This window comes from Cetorhinus maximus, chromosome 6 (assembly GCF_964194155.1).
Source record: "Cetorhinus maximus chromosome 6, sCetMax3.hap1.1, whole genome shotgun sequence".
NCBI lineage: Eukaryota > Metazoa > Chordata > Chondrichthyes > Lamniformes > Cetorhinidae > Cetorhinus > Cetorhinus maximus.
In genome coordinates, this window is record NC_135884.1 from 129439639 (window position 1) to 129462503 (window position 22865).

Genomic DNA, 22865 nt, shown 5'->3' on the forward strand with positions numbered 1-22865 from the left:
AGGGGAATGTGCAACGAGACCTGGGTGTCCTCGTACACCAGTCGCTGAAGGTAAGAATGCATTTGCAGCAGGCAGTAAAGAAGGCAAATGATATGTTGGCCTTCATAGCGAGAGGATTCAAGTATAGGAGCAGGGATGTCTTGCTGAAATTATACAGGGCCTTGGTGAGACCACACTTGGAATATTGTGTGCAGCTTTGGTCTCCTTATCTGAGGAAGGATGTTCTTGCTATATAGCTCTTGGGGCGAAAGGGATCAAAGGATATGAGGAGAAAGCGGGAGCAGGCTATTGAGTTGGATGATCAGCTATGATCATAATGAGTGGAGGAGCAGTCTCGAAAGGCCGAATGGCCTACTCCTGCTCCTATTTTCTATGTTTCTGTGTTTCTAAGTCACTCCTTTAAAAATACCTCTTTAACCAAGCCTTTGGTCATCTGTCTAATATCTCCCTTTATGGCTCAGTGTCACGTTTTGCTTTATAATGCCTCTGCAAAGCACATTGGGATGTTAAAGGCACCATGTAAATATAAGCTGTTGTTGATCTTACCCACCCTGGCGTATATGTGACTCCAATACCGCACAAAAGTGATTGACTCCTAATTGCCCTGAGGAATGGCCCAGCAGGCCACTCAAGTGCATCACACCGCTACAAAGAACAAGGACTGCAGTGGTTCAAGAAGATGGATCATCATCACTTTCTCAGGGCAACTGCATGGGGATGGGTAATTAATGTCAGCTCCAACAATGTACACAAGGGGCAGTTGCTAACTTGTACCCTTCCAGCTGTGGTGCTTACACTTTCACTCAATCTGGAACCTATTTTGGAAAAGGAAAAAACAGAAAATGTGTCAAAATATTTGTTCTTTAAAGTCATAGGTGATGCAATTTGATGGCTGAACTAATCTTCCGGAACAAACCATAGCATTATGAGGGATGCATCAAAGCTCTGTCATTATTCGTATTAAACAAAAATGGATTACTTAGAAAGGTCATTCAATAATATAAACAAGAGATTACGGGTGAAAATACTTTAATCTGCAAATTGCATTCTGGCTGTCAGAAATCTCATGGCATTCTTGCCTGAGGCATTGTTCTTCCTTGACCCCCCTCTTTCAATGAGGAATAGTTGAGTCCGACAGGACATTCCCTGAGCTTGACACAGTGCAGTGCTCAGAGTTACGTTGTAGCAGCGTTTTGTTTCTTTTTAGTAAATAGATACTTTTATACAGCGGGCAACATGAAATGGATGTTTAAAGAAGACCATTCATTAGGTGAGATCGGTTTGGCGTCTCGGTTACATGTAGCAGTTGTAATGAATCCAGTCTGCTGGGCTGCTTTAGATGTCTAAGGGCCTAGTCCTGACCTGCGCAGTTTGTCTCTCTGGCCTTCTGTTTGTTTTTATTTAGGGTGTGTAAATTGTTGCGTCTATTTGAGTTTTTTTTTTAGAATTCGAGGAATGATTTGCTCATTTCTCGAATATTGCATCCCATCTACCCATATAACCAGTAAAACAGTAACACATTAAAACCTGTTTTGCACTGTAATTTCTATATTTAGATATCACAATACAGTACATTATTTATTTATTTATTTATCCATATAAATCGAGACCAGCTTGCCTAACCCCTTTTAATATCGACACCCCTCATTCTCATTGGTTTACTCATACATGTAAGTAGCACACAACTCTGAGAAACAAGCCAGACATCACGTCAACTTCAAGCTGCATATAGTAATTCATATGATGACTTCCATCACCTAAGAATGTTGCAAAAAGCTTATGAAGTATTTTTGAAGAGTAGTAATTGTTGTCATATAGAGAACAGATTTGCAAACAGCAGTTGGGCCCTACAAAAATGCAAATTGATAAATAACGATTTAATTTGGTTTTGGCGACTTTCATTAATTGGGTTTTGGTAAGTGTTGGCATGTACATGGGGTAACTTTCTTGTTCTCGCAAACCAGATCACCTTGGATCCTTGTTTAAGCTCAGTTCAAACTTAGGGTCCTTTAGGGCCCTGAGTTGAGTTTCAGATTCCAAATCCTATCCATTGCCAAGATTGCAACAACAACTTTTACTTATATAGCATCTTTAATATAACAAAATGTCCCAGAAGCATTATGAAACAAAATATGTCACTGAGACACATAAGGAGATATTAGGACAGATGAACACTGGCTTGGTCAAAGAGGTAGGTTTTAAGGCGTATCTTAAAGGAGGAAAGCAAGGTGGAGAATTGTAGAAAGGGTATTTCAGAGCTTGGGGACTAGACAGCTGATGGAATGACCACCAATGATGGAGCAATTAAGGAAAGGGATGCACGGGAAGCCAGAATTAAATGAATGCAGGTATCTCAGAGGATTTTGGGGCTGATACGTTGATAGGATAGGGAGGGTCCAGGTAATGGAAGAATTTAAAAGCAAGGATAAGTCAGTTCCAGACTTGATTTCTCTAATAGTTCCCTTGTTAACTCCTAACTCCTAACCATACAAGAACATTTTGTGCTGGAGAAGCCATTGACCTGAAACGTTAACTTTGTTTCTCCCTCCACAGATGCTGCCTGATCTACTGAATATTTAAAGCATTTTCTGTTTTTATTTCAGGCTTCCAAAGTTCACAGTATTTTGCTTTCGGCATATTCACATTAAGTTGTGCGCTCATGACCTTGCTGCCTTCTGCTGACTCCCTGTTCCCCAACACATTGTAAACAAATGTCAGAAATTTGAATTCAATTTTCCCAACAGTCAACCTAACACTGCTATTCATGAAGCAAGGATGAGAGAAAATAGGAAACTACAGGCCAGTTAGCCTGACATTATTCATCGGAAAACGTTGCAATTTATTATTAAGAAAATCTTAAAAGTGCACTCAGAAAATAATTGTATGATCAGTCAAAGTCAACATGATTTTATGAAAGGGAAATGGTTTTTGATTAATTTATCAGGGTTTTTTGAGGATGTAACTCGTAGAGTAGATAAAAAGGAGCCAGTCGAAGTAGTCTATTTGGATTTCCAAAAGACATTCAGTAAGGTGCCACATAAAAGGTTAATGCGCAAGATAAGAGCTCATGGTGTTGAAAGTAATATATTGGCATGGATGGATGATTGGTTAATGGACAGGAAGCCAAGTGATAATTGGGACATTTTCAAGTTGGCAGGCTGTAACTAGTGGAGTGCTGTAAGGATCAATGCTGGGGCTTTAGCTATTTACAATCTATGTTAATGTCTTAGACAAAGAGACCAAGAGTAAAGTATCAAAGTTTGCTAACAATATTAAGCTAGGTAGAAATGTAAACTGTGAGGAGGGCACAAAGAGGTTGCAAAGAGATATAGACAGGTTGAGTGAGTGGGCAACAAGGTGGCATTTGGAGTACAATATAGGGAAGTGTGAGGTTATTCACTTTGGTAGTCAGAACAGAAAAGCAGAATATATTTTAAAATGCGTGAAACTTCTAAATGCCGATGTTCACTTTGGGTGTGCATATGCAAAGAACACAAAGTTAACATGCAGGTCCAGCAAGCAATTAGTAAGGCAAAAGGCATGTTGGCCCTTATTATAAGGGATTAGCATACAAGAATAAAGAAGTCTTGCTACAATTGTACAGGGTTTGGTGAGATCATTGTGCATGGTTTTGGTCAGCATATTTGGGGAGGCAGTACAGAAAAGGTTCCTATCATGTTTCTTGGAATGAGAGGGTTGTCCTAGGATGAAAGGCGGAATAAATCAGGCCTATTCTCTTTGGAATTTAGAAAAATAAGGGGTGATCTCATTGGAACATACAAGACTCTGAAGGAGCTTGACAGGGTATACACATTGTTTCCTCTGGCTGGGGAATCTACATGTGGGTATGATCTCAGGATAAGGGGTTGATCATCTAGGACTGAGATGAGGAGAAATTTCTTCACTCAGAGAGTTGTGAATCTTTGAAATTGCCCTTCCTAGAGGGTTATAGATGCTCCATCATTGAGTATAATGAAGGCTGTGAAAGATAGACTTTTGGTCTCTTAGGAATATGGGGAGCAGGCAGCAAAGTGGAGTTGAGGCAGAAGATCTCCCATGATCATATTGAATGGTGGAGCCGGCTCAAGGGGCCACACGGACCACTTCTGCTCCTATTTCTTATGTTATTTTCTCACCCTTCCCCACTACTGCAATCTCCTCCACTGGTATGAACTTATATGTACAATTCTGGTTTCCTTTACATCCCCATTCTCCCCACTCCATCTTTGGTGGGAGAGCTTTCAATATCTTGACCCTTGACTTTGCCACGCTTTCCCTCAATCTCTCTACCTTTTTTCCTTTCTCCCCACATTCAAAATTCTCCACAAAACCTTTGACTACATCTTCAATTACATCTCCTAATTCTTCAACTATATCTTGAAGTCCATTCCTTCATTCTGTTAAAAGCCATGAACTGTGTGCTACATTTAGGCCACAATATAAACACAAGTTCTCAGATCTTTCTGTATCACTTTATTGAGCCTTGAAATTACTTGTGACAGTATTAGCATAAGAACAACTAACAGTTATGATAATCTCTAGTTGTTTATTTCAACATGAGTATTAAGATGTTTATTTTTAGAGAGAGTGCTGTTGTGTAGCAGAGAGAGGAAAGTCATGAGAATGTGTTATATGCTCATCTGCTAACAGTGCCACAGTAATTTTCAGCTAGACAATATAAAAGTGCATAACATAAAAATATTTCTCCATTCCACTGACTGCCATAAAGCCTTGTGAATTTCATCAGAAGATGGCTGCCTGCACTGCCTTGATCTTGTATCATTCGCTGTCTTGTGCTTTTGGAGAGAGTATCTGACATCCAATGAAGAAGTGTTCCATTGAAGCTTGCAACTAGAGATTTATCATGTTTGAGAACTGGGAGTACTGTTTAATTTGCCATTTCTCTTTATCCTTTGTATTACCACAATTATTTCACACCATCATTAACGCGTAGATCAAAGCAGCAATATTAATGTGAGAACATCTGAATTTAGACTTTGCCTTTCAATGAGCTCTGGACCTAAATTAGATGATGAGTTTAGGCAATAGATGAGAATAAATCAATTTATAGGCCCAAATCATTCATAGTTACCTATAATTAGTAATAGTTGGTTGGTGCTTTCTCATTAGCCTGCATTCATAATTAGTTATATTTCTGCAGGGTCAAGAATATTACTTGAAAATATTAATATGAGGATTAAGATAGAAAGTAATTTTCTTTTATTCGTTCATGGGATGTGGGCATTGCTGGCTAGGCCAGTATTTATTGCCCATCCCCAATTGCCCTTGAGAAGGTGATGGTGAGCTGCTTTGAACAGCTGCAGTCATTTTGATGTATGTACCCCAACAGTGCCACTGGGGAGAGAATTCCAGGATTTTGACCCAGGAACATTGAAAGTACAGCAATATAGTTTCAAGTAGGGAATGTACATGAATGTCAATTCTATACAGTGTATACTATAATAAGGGTAATATTCGCAGATTAAACATGGAGTCTGTATGTATGTTGTTTAATTCTCATTCATACTTTAGCCATCAAAAATGAAAAGTGAGTATATTCAGTATACCTTCCACAACATGCTGCCAAAAAATGAGCATATTAACCTCTTTTTGAAAAAAAGGTGGGTTCCCTTATACAAAACAAATGTCTGCTAAGGATTGTAACAGCAGCATAATTATATCTGGTAATGTATTTATAATATATGGAAAGCCTTTTTATTGTAACTTATTTCTTTAATTCATGGATCCAAAGATGTCACCATTCTTTTGTTGCACTTTACTGTGTTAAGTGAATCGTAATTGGTCTGCTTTGTCATGTTGCTCTGTATTATTCATGGTCTGCTCAAGCACTTTGCTGGGATGCCAGATGAGAGTCAAAGAGAAAGGATTTTTTTTGCATTATTCTTCCATGGCCTTGCCCTTACTTATCTCTGTAACTTCCTGCAGCCTTCTGAAAGCTCTGCACTCTCTCCCAAATCTGGCCTCTTGCGTATCCCTGATCTTTAATCGCTTCACCATTCCTTCAGCTGCTCAGGCCCTAAGCTCTGGAATTTCCTCCCTTTACTTCCCCACCTCTCTTGCCTTCTTTCAGATAAACTTACCTCTCTCACCAAGCTTTTGGCCATCTGTTCCAATATCTTCTTATGTGGCTCAGTGTCAAATTTTATTTGCTAATGCTCTCTTGAAGTGCCCTGGGACATTTCATTACATCAAAGGCATTATATAAATGTGAGCAGTTGTTGTCTAGGGGTCAGTTAACTCAGTTGGCTTGATGGCTAGTGTAAGGTTTAAGAAAATGCCAACTGTGCGGGTTCGATGTCTCTTCTGGCTAAGGTAAACTTAGGATCTGCTGCCTTGCTCTGCCCCTGAGAATGGAAGGCAATGGCAAACTACCATTGATAAAAACTGCCAAAGAAACAGCTCAGGTTGAACCATAAGCAGACAATAGGCCAAGGACCTGCCTTCAGGCAGAGCACACATGACATGAGTTGTTGATCCATTACTCAAACTGTCATGGTGAAGAAACACATTACTGTTGCATCTGAGGTTCCTTATTGTTTTGAGGCACAATTTAGTTTGTTAGATACCTATATATCAAGACAAAGCATGAAACCTTTTTAAACGTCAACACTGTTTTTGTACCAGATGCAATTAGTTTGAACTCCAACCAGTATGAGACTACCACCTCAATGCAGTTTCATTGTTTCCCAAAATTTGGACACTCCAAGTGATAATTGTAAACTCGTGATACCATACTTCGCATCAGGCCAACATAAAATTGCATCATTTAACACAGAAACTCCAATGTAACTAGTCTGTTAATATAAGTATGGAGTATTACACATCATTGTGGTCTGTTTGAGCTCTTCTTTAAAGCAAGAGAATCCCATGTCAAAATATCAAAACTAAACAGAGCCATCCCTATATTTTCACAAAAGAATGAGCTCCATAATTTGCTTTGCTATTTGTAAACATAAGGCAAGAGTTATTATGAGTACACAAATGATGTGCAAAGCTCAATGTATGATTGCTAAATTAAAGTTTTCAGCATAGAAGTGGATTTGTAGTGTCCTCATGCATCAATAAGTTGCATTTATATAGCATCTTTAAAATACTTGACAGAAGAAAAATGTACTCTACTTATTGTTATCTTGTGTGTTCTTTGTTTTAGATACGCTTTAAATAATATAGAAAGGAAGAAAACCAAGCATTGGGGTTCATTTCTAGGATTGAGTTGGAAAGCAGAGAATTTATGTTAAACTTGTATCGAACTTTGCTTAGATCACATTTGGAATACCATGAACAATTCTGGTCTCTGTATGCTAAAAAGGTGCAAAAAGATTCACAAGGATGGTAACAGAAATGAGAGGATATACTTAATCAGGAAAAGCTAAACAAGTTGGAACTGAACTGGAGAAGGATGAAGGGTGACCTGATAGGCATTTTAAAAATTATGCAAGGGTTTGATATGGTGGATGTAAATAAAATGTTTCCATTTGTGGGGTATCCAAAGCTAAAGGTCTTAAATATGAGAGAGTCACTAATAAATCCAAAAGTGTGATAAGAATGGGGAACACATTACCACAAGGAGTAGCTGAGGTGAATAGCATAGATGCATTTAAAGAGAAGCTAAGTAAGCACATAAGGGGAAAGGAGTAGAAGAATATAGTGATTGGGTTAGATGAGGGAGGGTAGCAGGAGGCTAATGTGCAGCATAAATACTAGCATGGACTGAAAGACCTGTAACAGTTGCTCCACTTAAGACAAGGCAATGATCCATCTCCAACAAAAGAGTCTAAGTACCTCCCCATAATATTCAGGGCATTACCATCATCAAAACCACCATCATTAAAATCCTAGTGATTATCCTTGACCAAAAACTTAATTAGATGAGTCACATAAATACTATCACTAGAAAAACAGTTCAGAGGCTGTGTAAATAGGGGTGAGTGACTTGTCTCCTGATTCCCTAATGCCTTTCAACCACCTACAAGACATAAAGACAGAAGTGTGATGGGATAATATCTACTTGACAACACAAATGCAGCTCCACCAACACACAAAAAGCTCAACATCGTCCCAGCAAAGCAACCTGCTTGATCAGCGCCCAATCCATCACCTTAAATATCACTCCCTCCACCAGTAGTGCAATGTAGCTGCAGTATGTACCACCCACAGGATGCACTGCAGTGACATGCAAAGCTCCTTTGACAGCACCTCGCAAACCCGGGGCCTCTATTGCCAAGCAGAGAAAGGGCAGTGTGCGCATAGGAATACCACTACCTCGCCCCCCAAGTGGTTTGGAAAAGTATTGCCATTTCATCATCACTGGGTCATTATCCTGGCACTCCTGCTTTTATCTCTCTTGCTTAACCCCATCTATCTTTCTCAATCTTTATGTTGCTTTCTGTACCTAACTTATTCATTTTATATTTCCTGATTTGGACTTGGCCTGTTCTGTTGAGGATTCTTCAATCTGGTTGAAGAGCCTCACTGTTTCTTGCCCTGATTACAGACACCACAGATCCCCTGCAGAGAGCATTACACTGAATAAGATGCTGGATTAGAGCAAGTCTCTACTCAAGAACCCAAGAAAACTTTTGGGGCAATTGTCAGTGAGGTGAACAGCAAGTGCTGTTCCTCCGCCACCGAACTTAAAATCTGAGCCAATATTTCAACAGACCAATGGGCTGTGCCATGAAATTACCAGCTTCAATACTCTCTAACCTCTAGTCAAGGAATATAAATAGTATTTCGCTATAAATTATAATATAGACACTTGTAAGAATTAAAGATATTCTGCTGCTTAGATACTTAAAAACATAACTACATATGTACACACTTAAAAACATAAGTTGAGGATTATCAGATCGGCCATGATCTCATTGAAAGGTGGCACAGACTCGATGGGCCGAATGGCCTACTTCTGCTCCAACGTCTTATGGTCTTACACATATGTGACTGGTTGAATGATTTACAACTTGGAGCAGGTTATCATGATTTTATTATCAGAACAGCTTGTACATATCATAGCTGTATTAGTGACTCCAAGGTGTCGGCATTCATTCTTTCATTCAAAGCAATGGTATAATTCAGCATGAATAACATTTGTCAATTACAGTTTATTGATTTGAAAGAAAAATTGAGGTATTAGTCCGTGAGCAAATTGCTGAGCAAATGGGATCTATTTTCTCTGGAGTTTATAAGAATGAGAGGCAATTTACAACATACAAAATTCTGAAGGGGCTTGATAGGGTAGATGTTGAGAGATTGTTTCCGCTGGTCTGGGAATCTGAAATGTGGGGCACAGTCTCAGGATAAGGGGCTGATCATTTATGACTAATATGAAGGGAAACTACTTCACTCAAAGGGTTGTGAATCTTCATAATTCTTTGTCCCCGAGGATTGTGGATGCTCCATCATTGAATATGTTTGAGGCTGGGATAGACAGATTTTTGGTCTCTCAGGGAATCAAGGGATATGAGGAACGGGCAGGAAAATGGAGTTGAAGCCTAAGATCAGCCAGGATCATACTAAATGGCGGAGTAGGCTCGTTGGGCCATATGGTGTACACCTGCTCCTGTTTATTGTGTTCTTGTGTCCTCTTTCTATTGATTTGGAGTTTTTACAGAGAGAAAATTATCATTAATTACTCATTATCTAAAATATATTCTTATTTGTCTATCCTACATATTGAGCTACTGAAAGAGAGAAATTATGTAAATTATGTCTTGTGTATATAGTTTGAGCAAATGTTCTCCACCTTTCTAAGACAACCAGTAGGCAAATAATGCCAAGGCCTCCAGTGATGAGTCTACGGTAAACACAGTATATCTATGCCACGTGAACAGGAAAGTCACAGGTTCAAATTGTTAAGTTAGCTGCTATTATTTAGGGGAGCAGTAGGAATAATTACGGCACCCTTTCTGTTATTGTTGGTGGTCTTGAAAGACATTGAGTGTCTAGTAAGAGATCTGGCAGGAGGCAAAGATATTTCCTTAAAAGTACTTTTATTTACATAACTATATAAAAGATTACAGAACATCAGGGCAGAGCAACTGCCCCTCTCTTAGGTTAATCTCACTCATCTCTCTCTGAGTGGCATCATTATGACATCGGCCAGAATTTTATGCTCCTTCAGAGAGTTCTGAGGCAGAAGGAATGTGGAATTGCATGGACGGGATTCCCTCTAGGTTCCTGCCTGCCCCGACCTGGTAGCGATTTTACACTGAGGTGGGCAGGGCCTCGGACGGGAAGCCCACCCTTGCCCCAATTAGATCTTTAAATGGACACTGAATGGCCATTTAAGGGCCTTTTCCCGCCCAGCCTCAATTTTTAGGCTGGCAGGCGGATGACAGTTCCCTTTTGACTGGGGATGGCCTTAAGACCCAGTGACCTCCTGACCTCCCGCCCTCCCCGCACCCCTTCCTCCCCCAGCCTATCCTGTGAGACCCCGATTGCACCCCCGCCCCTTCACAACCCCCCAGGCCTTCCCTACCCTCCCCGCCCTGGGACCTCTGATACTTACCTGTCCTCTGGTTCCTGAGACTTAGTTCCAGGTAGCTCCCTGCAGTGCCTCTTCCGGCCACTGCAGCACTGTGCGTGGAGGAAATGGAGAGCTGTCAGCCTATCTGATTGGCCGGCAGCTCTCCAAGGCAGGAGTTCTTTCCGAGTAAGGGGTGCAAGTCCCACCTTATGCCAATCAATGTTTATTAGAGTGTAATATGGCATCGGGACTGCTGGAATCAACAGGGATGTTCCTCGCTGACACTTCGGATGGCAGGGGCCGAAACCCTGCCATCCTGAAAACTCAGCCCGTAGCTCCTTATGTACATGCTCAGTAGTTGTTATTATAGTGTTAGAGTTTACCCTTTGCTCTACATCTCCCCCCAAGTCTTTATCCCTACATTATTATATACATATCCTCCTACACTCTTGAATTAGGGAAAGGAATATTGGTCTGTCTTCCCACTATTGATCAATATTAAGAACTCTTGCTGGATAGTTACATAGTTGTCAGGTGCAGACAAGGTCTGGTTTAACAAAAAGGTAGCCTGTTAAAGGTCACATATGAATAATTGTTACTTGAGCAAGGTACTGGAGTCAACAGCTGTATGTGGAATCTTAACCCAGCAAAGGAGTCAGCAGTATTGGACAGGAGCTAAGAAAATGTGAGAAGAAATGTATATTGTTAGGTAAATGTGTATGTGAAATTTCTCACTATTCATACTGACCTTTATTTTGCAGAACACAGGTGTGTCGAATCTGCCAAAATCAGAGCCAAATATCCAGACAGAGTACCAGTGAGTATCATTTCAGTAAAATGGCATAAAAAGGTTTTCATAAGAATTATTTTGGCATTATGTTTTGACAAAAAAGAGGAATTATTTAAACTGCTTACAAGAATTCTTTCAAACTTAGCATTCAAAATAGAGGTCCTCCTGTGTTTTGTACACTTGATAAGATCATGGTCAAAGCTTCAAACTACAACAAAATAGTGGCAGGAGTTGATGATAGCTTCTAAAAGGAAAATGGATAAATATTTGATAAAGAAGAATTGAAAACGTTACATGGGAAGAACAGCAAAATGGTAGAGCTATGGTGGGCTGAATGGGTGACTTCAATTAAATCTGTATAAAATTATTGAGTTTTACGTAAGTCACTTATTTGGAGCACCAATGTTTCAAACTTACATTTTTTTAGTTTGAACTTTGAAAAAATCACAACCTGTTACACTAAAAGTTTAAATTGGTTGAATTTGAACAAAGAGCAGAGGGTTGGGTTTACAATAAGCAGCTGTGACAGTGTATGTACTTGGATCCAGGCTAAGGTTGTAACACGCATGGATTAAGTTAGCCCCTGAAGGGGAATGTTATAAATGATTACACCAGAAAGAAATAATTGCAGTGTTCTTTATAGATCTGGGTCTACTAGGAAAATTGATTGATGAAGCAAATGACTTTTCCTTTAACCTATATATTTTGTAATATTATCTGATTTATTGTGCACTAACTAACAAACAGGGTATTTACATGTAAACATACACAGAACATCCATTATGACCTTTATTATTGACAGAAAATACATACTTTGTCAGAAATATTACATTACTTACATTGTTTTATTAACTATCTGAACTGTATTAAGCAAACTTACTCAAATTTAACCTTTTAACATTTTATGATCACTTTTAAAATATGTACATGATTTCAACAATTTACCATAAAGAAATTTCTCAGGATTCTATTAAAGCAGTGGGAATGTCAAGGAGTATGTTTTGTGATCATTAAGTACCTGCCCAACATCTGCTCCAGTTAAAAATAGAAAATGCTGGTAACACTCAGCAGATCAGGCAACATCTGTGGAGAGAGGAAGATAGGGTTAACAATCCAACTAAAAGACCTCTCTTTATAGTGCTTTAAATGAGCGACTCGCAGCAATATTTATGGGGCTTTTCTCCAAGTGCCTGTAGCCACCCATTTCATAAGATCAGAGTAAGTGCAGTCCCTGTAGTGTGCCTGCCACATAACATGATAATCCATGTTGGTGCTGTGTTGTTCCTATTTAAAACATTTATAAATTGGAAGTATCTGCAAAACATTTATAAGTTTCATCTAAAATCTATTCATAATGTCAATATTACATTTATTTATGAGTTTTGGTTCCAATAGGTGATAGTGGAGAAGGTATCTGGCTCACAGATAGTGGATATAGACAAAAGAAAGTACCTGGTGCCCTCTGATATCACAGTGGCACAGTTCATGTGGATTATAAGGAAACGGATCCAGCTGCCATCTGAGAAAGCCATCTTCTTATTTGTAGATAAAACAGTCCCTCAATCCAGGTCAGTGGTTTAATGATTTGCAATTGGCTTGTTTAGCCGGATTTTTGAGAGAGAAATCTGCACTGATGGTATAAATGAAAAGCTTTATATGCATGAGGTAAATATTAAAATAACTTTTATTCATTGAAGTGAGAAATGAAATATTTAAAATGGGATTATTCTTTGTATAAAGCAGACGTCTTCAATTTTTATTTAACTTTTCATTCACAGAAATATAAGTTATGTATCTGGCGAGGAATGTGAATTTATATCTGTATCTGTAGCATCGTTATGGCATTTAAACATTGTAGTGAGGATTATGAGTACAATTAATGGAATAAAAAGGCCACTTAACAACAGTAGAAAGTCCCAATTACCTTCATAATTCCTTTGGGATTTGTCACCCAAGCCATTTAAAATAATCTGTATTCTACTTTTACTCATTATATATCTTCTACATTTGGTGATAGCCTTTCTGAATTTAGTTGTATCTTTTTGTATGGTGTGCACACCATTTGTACTTTCACTGCAAATGTAAAATGGATTTGTTCAGAAAACCTCTGCAAGAGAGCATGGTATATTATCTGTGTCAGATAGGTTAGTGTAATGCTTGTGGTACAAACCCAACAGTTGAGTGATCATTGCTGAAAAAAGAGACATGCTGCCAAAGCTTTTTGTCTTGCACTCATCAGGACAAACCCAAGAATGCCAAATTTCAAATGATCACAACAATTTATACTACAGGAAAAAAGGGTGCTAATTGGTTGGCAAGTCGATTCTGATTGGCCAAGGCATTGCCACGGAGAAAGCAACAGGGAACTATAGGGTCCCCAAGCTCCTGGGTAATTCAAAAAAAGATGCAAGGCTTGAACATATTCCTTTTTGCAGAGAATGGGTCCCTGTATATAAATGTATGTCGCTTCTAGCAAGCATAAATGAGCCACCTTATGAGCTTACCTTAAATTGATTGTTAGTGTGGCTTTTAGGATTGTTCAGCAAGTGCTGCTGTATCGCGAAATCACATCTAACAGTAAACATTTTGTATTTGGATTAGCAAGCACAGACTGGTTGAGTACAGTCTGTACACTACCTTTTATGAACAACTGAAGGAACATGCTGTTCGATTCAATCAGCCAGTCACTGGGATGTACAGTCTATGTACCTGGCATCGCACTAGCACTGAAATTCATACAGGATTCCATGCCCCTGCCATACCACCTGTTCTCACTGACCTGCAATGGCTTCCTGTTTCTTGATCCTGGTATTTCTCCATGGATTTTCTTCATCTCATCTCTGCAACTTCCTCCAGCTCTATGTTCCCCTCCCAAAATTTCCATTCCTCTTATTTTGACCTTCTGGGCACCTCTACCTCCCTTTGCCCCACCTTTTATGGCAAAACTTTGCACATCCCTCTCTCACAATCTCACAACCCATGATTAAGCCCCTCCTAACCACTCCCATCTTGAAGTATGTTTTACTTATGCCAATTTGCGAAGCACCTTGGGATGTTTCTTTATATTAAAGGGACTATATGGTTTAATTCATTTACCACATTTATAGCTCAGCAGTTCTATCAACCGTCAAAACTGTTAAAAGTACATTGCTTTATTATTATGCTCACTGTTTGTTTCTCGTTATAGTTTGACCATGGGCCAACTGTATGAGAAGGAAAAAGATGAAGATGGATTTTTGTATGTGGCTTATAGTGGAGAAAACACATTTGGCTTCTAAATGTCTGTGCTTTAGCTCACAGCCACAGTTAATGCTCACCAGTGGAAAGCCTACTTGTACTGTAGATACACTCTCTTTTTGGAATATGATCTTGTGCGGAACATTAATCATTATGAATGCATTTATTACATGTTTCACACTATATTCAGTTTATTGTGTTTAAGTTAATAAATTATATAAACAGATTAGTTTTCTTTGCAGCTAAGTATTGTGACATGCCTGCTGTTTGAGATTTTTAATTAGTTTAGACCCGTATTTAAGAAATGTTGTGTAAATATTGAATGATAAGGTGGCTGGAACAACCTAACAAACAATAAAAGACATCAGAATTTAGAAATCAGTGTTTGTGTTTAAATTAATAATAGATGTTTCTTTATTTTGAACATTTAAGTAAAATGTTAGATATCGAAAATATCTTACTCTCTGTCAATAAAAAAGGAAGAGGAAACCTACATTGTATCTTAAATACACAGTAATGATTATTCAATAATGCTATGATAGATTACAAGAGTAAGGATGCTTGGGAATAGAAGGGAGATTGTATTCCAGAGGATTAGCACATTGCTCCTTCATTCAAATTTATATCTATTTCATGTTCATTAGATGGAAGTCTCTTTTCTTTGAATGTTGTAAGTTTTTTATATGTAGAGTATTTTAATTTAACTTAATTCTTAATTACGCAATTATCTGACTTCACATTAACCCAGTAAAATCCAGTAAATGTCGTGGTTCGAACAAGACATAACCATAATGCAAGATGGACTCCCGAATAGCAAATTAAAAGAAAGTATTTTTAAAAAGAGAAAGTATACTTATCAACACAAAATAAACTTTACAGCTTCAAACAAGTGATCAGGTTGCTGAAGAGTAAGGTTGTCCCTCAGATCCTTCGTTGATGGCAATTCTTTCAAATTCTGCTTTGGGAGCATCCGGTATGTGACTAGCTAGAAAAGATGACTTTTATCCCTTAAATTATCAAAGGTTCATCTCAGACCATGTCTGTGTAATTTCATAATTGGTAATTTAATTATTGGTTTGTTTTAATTGGAGTTTGAAACGACAATGTACATAGATGGTCAAAGGGACAATGTTTCTTTTGCAGTGTCTTTTGTTATCTGACATTGTACAATTCTCTAGTGTCCATTTTGGTTAAGGCTTATGCTGAGCTTAGTACAAAGTATTTGATTTGATGCTTATCAAAAGCAGAATCTCACAGCAGCTTTTTAGTACTGTTTCAGCTTATAAGCTTTTAAATCCAGCCTTAACATATCTACATGACTAATTACTATTTCTTCAAAAACAATTTAATTGAGGTACACTATTTGGTCAATGATCTGTTTCTGGTTGGTTCCCAGTTATGTAATAACTCCTAATACATGTGAATAATTATAAAGTACAGAACATAAGATGGCTTCTTTAGCACAAAATAGCGTTTTGACATTGTTAGCTTATTACAATGAATATAACATGAAATCAATCTAAAAAATGGTCAAGTTACACTAAAATCTACTACCCAGGCTTGTTTACACTGTAACCATGTTAAGTGAAATGTGTCTGACTAGTGTGATTTCAGTTTGTAGATAGACTGAGAACTCAAAACTACCTCAGTTCAGCAGAAATGGGCAGCCTTGTTCAGGAAGCATGTGGGGATGGCTGGTGTGAGAAATGAAAAAAACCACATCAGTGCAATATGGGATACTGGCCTGAGATAAAGACCATTGTTGTGGTAGAATAAAGGGATCCTTTCTCTGCATCTGGCCATGCTGTACATGATTGGGAATGCCAAGTGCTTTTTGGTAAGGTACAAATTTTACATGGCAGGGAAAGAGAAGAGTTGGGATTGGCCCAAATGCTGTAGAAATTTAACTACATGATGTGCATGTGATGACAGTTTTCGGTTACCTGTCCAGAAGCCAGTCTGATTGATAGGCTTGGCTTCCAATCAAGCGAGGAACAGATCAGTGAAGGCTGCAGGACAAGGTAGTTCTGCGTGCTGGTGATGGGGGAGGGTCTAGCCTGGGCAGGTGGATTTTGATCTGGGGAAGGAGAATTGAACAGGGGGCAGGGGATAGGAGGGAAATCTCAGCAGAAGGGTGGAGGTTCTGCCGATCCAGGCTTCAGGGAGGTTGATGCCTCTGGGAAGGAACCAGAATCTTGGGGGCTAATCAGAGGACTGGGAAAGGGGTCCAAGCCCTGAAGGTGGGTGAAGGGTCGATGACCTCATGGGGGTAGTTAAGGGGACAGGTGCCCGATTGTGGAGTTTGCCCAGGCAGGCATGCAAATAGGTGTAAAGACACTCTCCTCCTGGATCCAGCAGCCCTCACCTGAGTTAGCTGCCAGTTTTCCCAAAGCTGGCATAGTTAAATAGATAGTTAAAGTTGAAAAGCAGTGAGACTCGTAGCCTCATTATTTGGGTTGGTCACCCACCCACTTTCCCACCTCTATTAAAGCCAGAAGTGAGCCGGATGAAGGCTTTAACTCCCTACTGATGCAAACCCAGTATTTTTTGGTTAAAATTCTCCAATAAGTGACAGATGCGGACAAGATCATCCATCCCCCATTTTAATGAATGCAATCATTTGTCAAAATACTTACAAAAAATGTTAAAATATTTACTTACAACAAACTGTTGAAAGATTCCCACATATACCCATAATTCCTGAAAATTCTGCAAACACCAGGTCAACAAATTAGTAAAGCAAAATACTGTGGAAATTGGAAATAAAAACAGAAAGTGCTAACTGTAAGTTGTCACAGAGCTTGTCAGACATTCAGTACTCGATGAGTAGAAATTTCCTTTCACTAAATGTTAGGAAGACCAAAGCCATTCTCCTTGGCATCCATCACAAATGGCATTCCATTGCTACTGACTCCAACCCTCACCTGTCTGAGACTGAACCAGAATGTTTGCAACCTTAGTGTCTTATTTGACCGTGAGATGAGATTCCAACCATACATCCACAGCATCACTGAGATGGTCAATTTCTCAATAACATCACCCGACTCTGCCCCTGCTTCAGCTCATCCCTACGTTTGTTACCTATAGACTTGACTATTCTAATGCACTCCTGGCTTGCCTTCCACCTTCCGCCGTCTGTAAACTTGAGATTATCCAAACTCTGCTGCCCATGTCCTAACCCACAGGTCGGGATTTTCCCGTGCCCGATCAGGATGGGCATGTTTAGTGGCGAGATTGGAAGATCTTGCAACAAGCCCCTAGGCACATTTCCCAACAACAACCAGGAAGCAATTGTTCCCTCCCCCCGTCAATGCCGGGCTATGTTTCCCACCATTGGATGTTGGGAAATTAAGTTGAATATATTTGCATATAATTATTGTGCCTACATGCTGGAACCACACCCCCACATCAAATTTAAATCCCACGTCAGCACAATTTTAGAATGGCATGATTTACAACTGCCTTTAAAAGGTGTGCACCTGACGACCTGAACGTCGAGGGAAACTCAGAATTGAGTGTACACACAGTAGCGTGGGGATCCCAATGCAACGATGCAGCTCCGTGGATACAGAGGAGGGGTCACAGGTAAGTCTCCACAGCGGCTTCTTTGTGGCTGGCTTGTGATGCCACAGCCAGGGCAACAGTGTCAGAGAGAAAGGAACCCTGGGGCTAGGGCAACAGTACACTTGGAGGTTTATGGCAGCATAGACTGAAGGGTGCACACTAACATATGCCGGGGCGGGGCGGGGTTAGGAAATGGCCAGGCAAACTGAAAAACATGTCATAGATGAGCACTCTTCCACAGCTGAGACCATCTAGCTTGAGCTCAATTGACATGCTTCAAATCAGACTAGTCAAGCAATTGTGCCCACTCAAGCAGCATTAATCCCTGAGAGTGCCAATGATTGCTCCTCTACTTTTAACCCCCTGCACGCAGACTTCAAAATTGAATGAGTGCTATGGTGCTGCAGAACCATTGGGCGACTGGGCAAGCTTGAGCATTCCCTTGGGAAAGGTGGCCATGGAACACTGATGGAGGGGCTGCACTCCTCATCCCTTGCATTATGTTTAAGTTGACATTGAAAAGTCACCCTCATGGTCCAAGCAAACTGTGAAGCCTTGGAGTGCAGGTTAGGACAATGCCTGTGTCTGAGATAAGAGTTCAGGTTGCAGTCGAGCAGCCAAAGCTGTCGCCACTCGGTCATGTGGTGTGGGGCAGTGCTGGGTAGGGTTTTGCTCATCTAACATGTGCATTAAATGCTGGGGATCGATGTGGTGGCCAGGATTCTCCAGCATGTGTAAAGGGGCCTTAAGAGACAGCTGCAAACAATGACTTGACCAAGAATGATCCTTAAGAGACAATTGTTGATGTTCGCATCTGTCTCTTTGATACAGCAGTGAGGAGATCATCAGAAAGATGGAGCCTGGTGACCTCGCTGTCTGCCTCATAGCTTATAGGCAGGAGAGAAGATGGAGAAGAATGTGATGCAGGCACCTGGCTTAACAAAGGGAGGAGCACAGCCCTGAAAACCAAGGGGCAGCATGACCTCCTCCGCACGTAGAGGATGAACCCCAGAGAGCTGTCGTTCGTAGGTGTCTCACTAGACCCAGGGCCTATAGTTGGCGCATAGAGCGAGAACCAGTGTTGCTGATGAATGCACATGTCAAGAGAACTGATCCCTCACATATGCCACCTCCTGCAGGATTTGGTGCCACGGGGATTCGGAGGGTCTCCACTGCCAGTGGCAGTGAAGGTGATCACCTTGCTCAATTTCTACAGCAGCGGTTCCTTTCAGGGCTTCACTGGGGACCTCTGCGGGATCTTGCAAGCCTCTACCCATAAATGTATCCAGGAGGTCGCAGGTACCATTTTGCCAAGGCAACTTTATCTGACAGAGATCAGGCGAGCCAGGAGGCCTGAGCACTGGGATTTGCCAAGATTTCTGGATTCCCACAGGTGTAGGGTGCCATTGACTGCACTCACGTGGCTCTTAAATCTCCCTGGCAACAGGCAGCTCAGTATGTGAACCACAAAGGCTTCCACTCTCTCAATGTTCAGCTGGTCTGTGACCATAACAAATGGATCATGCAGGTTTCTGTAAGATGCCCCAGAAGCGTCCACGACTCGTACATTCTCAGCAGGTCTCAGATGCCTAACATTTTCCAGAGCATCAATCAAAATCCACCCATCTAATGCCATACTCCGAATTGGTGCTATTGAACTGTTTTATCTCACCCTTAAAATCCATGTTTTGTATGTCTTGTATGTGTTTGTGCTTAGGGGTTAAGAGGGGGTAGAGTTTAAGTTATAGAGTTAAAAGTTAGCAGTTCATATTTCTTTCATTTGCCACTGGTTAAGGTCAATTTGTTTAATAAACATTTATTTACTTGTTAAGTTTACAAACCTGGTGCTCATATTCTGCTAACCTAAATTAAACGGTTAGGTAGAATTGGGAAATTTAGTGGTCTAGTCAAACTTTTCACATTTGGGTCGGCTTGGGAGCAGTAGGGCTTGATATCACAGCGCACTATCCCCGGTGAGTCATGACATATCATTCTGGAGACAGCAGCTATCCTCTTCACTATCAACTACGTGGCCAATTTTTGTGTCATCTGAAAATTTCCCAATCATGCCTCCCACACTTAAGACCAAATCATTAAGATATATGACAAACAGCAAGGGCCCCAACACTGAGCCCTGTGGAACGCCCTGGAAACTGCTTTCCACTCGCAAAAACATCCATCGACCATTACCCTTTGTTTCTTGTCACTGAATGTAAAACCCATGCCTCTGCTTTTGTTAGCAATGTTCAACACAGTTTGGGATGAAATTCTGCCATTGCTGCTGGCGGGTCAAATGCCAATTTCCCGGCCTGATATCAGATTTTGCCGATTTCAGAGAAAATCAAGTCCCATTAATACATTATCCCTTTGCACATTGACTTACATTGGCTCCTGGTTAAACAAAAACATATTAAAATTTTCACCCTTATTTCCAAATCCCTCGACAACCTCACCCTTTCTCCTCTAGCCCTTAGATAGTTCCTCCAATTCTGGCCTTATGAGCATCCTTGATTTTAAACACTCCACCATGGGCAGCTGCATCTTTGGCTGCCTAAGCTCTAACATTCCATCCCTAAACTTCTCTGCCTTGCTACCTCTCCCTACTCTTTCAAGACACTTCTTAAAACCTCTCTATTTGATAAAGCTTTTGTCAAATGCCCTAATATCTCATGTGGCTTGGTATCAGATGTTTTTTGACAATGCTCCTGTAAAGTGCCTTGGGATGTTTTACTGCGCTAACTGCACCTTATAGATATGAGTTCAAAGGCAAAATGCTGCTTGCAGAGGGAGAAGGAGGCGGACTCTTAGCAGGAGGCCTTACCCATTTAGGGTGTTCAGGAAGCACTTCTCCTACCTGTATCTAAGAAAGGAGGAATGTGTGTGGCGACTACACTTATCCAAGGAGATGGTCACAGAACTGTTCTACCTCTTGGAACCCGGCCTGCAGGCTCAGTGCAGGGTGACGACGGTGCCTCCAGTGGCCATCAAGCTGATCGTGGCCCTGAATTATTTTGCAAATTAATTTTTCCAAGCTGAAACAGGTGACATAGCAAACATGTTGCAGTTCACCATCCAGCACTGAAACTGGAATGTCACAGAAGTTGTAAACATCAAGAGAGGGGGCTTCATTGTTTCGGCTCTAAATAGAGAGAAGCAGAAGGAGCGGGATGTGGCTTTGTCACATGTGGCTTTGACTTCCCCATGCTGCAGGGAACTGTCGGCTGCACACATGTTGCCTTGCAGGTGTCACATCTCAATGGGAGAATATGCCAAAACCACAAGGTTCACGTGCAGTTGGCTTGTGTGACCACACCCAGACAATGCTGGTTAATTCCCACTATCTGGTAGCAGTCATGATGCATTCATCCTGTGCCAGTCTGTCATGCCAACAATCGTTGAGCCACCATGCTGAACCCAAAGGTGGCTGCTCGGTGGCCAGGACAATCCACTGTACACCTGGCAGATGAATCCCCTCTGCAGACCCAACACACATGGCCAGGTCTCTTGCAGGGAGAGCCATAGTGTAATGAGAAATGATCATCGGAGAGCTGAAGCAACAATAGCATTGCCTGGATCATTCAAGAGGAGCTCTCCAGTAATAGAGTCCCAATACATGGTGGTCTGTTGTATCCTCCAAAACTTGGCCCTAATGCTGCTGCAGTCCTTGACACCACAGGTTTAGCAACCACATTAGGAGGAGGAGGAGCAGAAAAAAGGGATGAGGCAGCTGGTACCTCTGCACAGGATGTCTGTAAGCCCATCATCACACTCCAGTTCCCCTGAATGAAACCCAAGGTCCCTGTTAGTAAACAGTTCCACATCTTACCATCCCTCCTTGACAGACCAGCACAGCTTTCTCTTGGCCATAATCCTGAAAAAAACAAGACACCACAAAACAGGAATTCCATACCAACTTCATCCAAGAACACATCCAATATTCCATATAATACTCAACTAATCACTCTTATGCATTCCCTTAGTACCAGTCTTGCCAATGCCTTTGCTTGTCCTATGACTCCTACTGACAAAATGGCAGTGGTGGGAGCAAGAATGCTGCTGCCTGAGAGAGGACAGCAGCTTCAAGCTCCATGAATCCATTGTCACTCCCCCAGATGGTGCCTCAGTAATACTAGTAATCTGCTGGAGCACAGAGTGCTGGACTACAGTGAGAGCCTCCTTTGAGCACTGGTATCTGCAGCCATGATGGCAATAGTCTGAGCCTACATGGCAGAAAGCTGAGATTTCATCACCTCAGTCTCAGCTTCTACTGCAGCACTCAATAGTTGGGTGGCTTTTGCTTGTGCTACAATGGAAGCTAAGACATCAGCCAGCAGATGATGCCGCATAATCGGATTTGCAAATGTTGTCATGGAGTTGGCCACCGCTTCCACACTGTAAAGGTTGGGCTCCAAGCTCAGTTGCAAAGCCTGTGCCAAGTTGGAGCCAGACTCTGCCATGCTATTTGACAGTAATAGGAGGCTTTCTGGCAGGCCTGTCAACACAACAAGCATTTCAGTGAGCCTTTTGCTGTAAGCAGCCCCACTGAAGCTCTCAGGTGAGTCCTCTGCAGCAACCTCACCCTCCATTGAACTGGCACACACACTACCCTTTCCCCTTATCTGGCTGAAGCACATTCATGTTAGGTGACTCACCACTTGCAGATCTTGCCTTTATACTATCCTCTAAAGTACGCACAGTGCTAGTATCTGAGCTGGTGGCTGCAAGTAGCAGATCAAGTGACAGTGTTTCTTCCTCCTCAGTCTGCTATCTGTCTAAGCCTTCAGCCTC

The 22865-nt window shown here is 41.0% G+C and overlaps 1 protein-coding gene and 1 long non-coding RNA gene across 2 annotated transcripts; one reads left to right on the top strand and one right to left on the bottom strand.

Annotated features, from left to right (window-relative positions):
• Window positions 1-1110: 1110 nt before the first annotated feature.
• On the top strand, window positions 1111-14894 carry gabarapl2 (GABA(A) receptor-associated protein like 2). The gene is made up of 4 exons (XM_078544490.1): window positions 1111-1270; window positions 11248-11303; window positions 12672-12844; window positions 14464-14894. The coding sequence occupies exons 1-4, from the start codon at window positions 1237-1239 to the stop codon at window positions 14552-14554; spliced, it is 354 nt and encodes a 117-aa protein (XP_078400616.1). The 5' UTR covers window positions 1111-1236; the 3' UTR covers window positions 14555-14894.
• Window positions 12817-22812, bottom strand: LOC144682139 (uncharacterized). The gene is made up of 4 exons (XR_013576949.1): window positions 22730-22812; window positions 21904-21948; window positions 17175-17222; window positions 12817-12906 (listed from the first exon to the last, which is right to left on the bottom strand). It is a non-coding gene; the product is annotated as an uncharacterized LOC144682139 (long non-coding RNA).
• Window positions 22813-22865: the final 53 nt, after the last annotated feature.

Excerpts from the sequence above, each read along its gene's own strand:
- gabarapl2 (XM_078544490.1), top strand. The coding sequence starts at position 1,237 with ATGAAATGGATGTTTAAAGAAGACCATTCATTAG. Across the intron at positions 1,271-11,247 it reads TAAAGAAGACCATTCATTAG|AACACAGGTGTGTCGAATCT; the intron begins GTGAGATCGGTT and ends TTTATTTTGCAG. Across the intron at positions 12,845-14,463 it reads AAAACAGTCCCTCAATCCAG|TTTGACCATGGGCCAACTGT; the intron begins GTCAGTGGTTTA and ends TTCTCGTTATAG.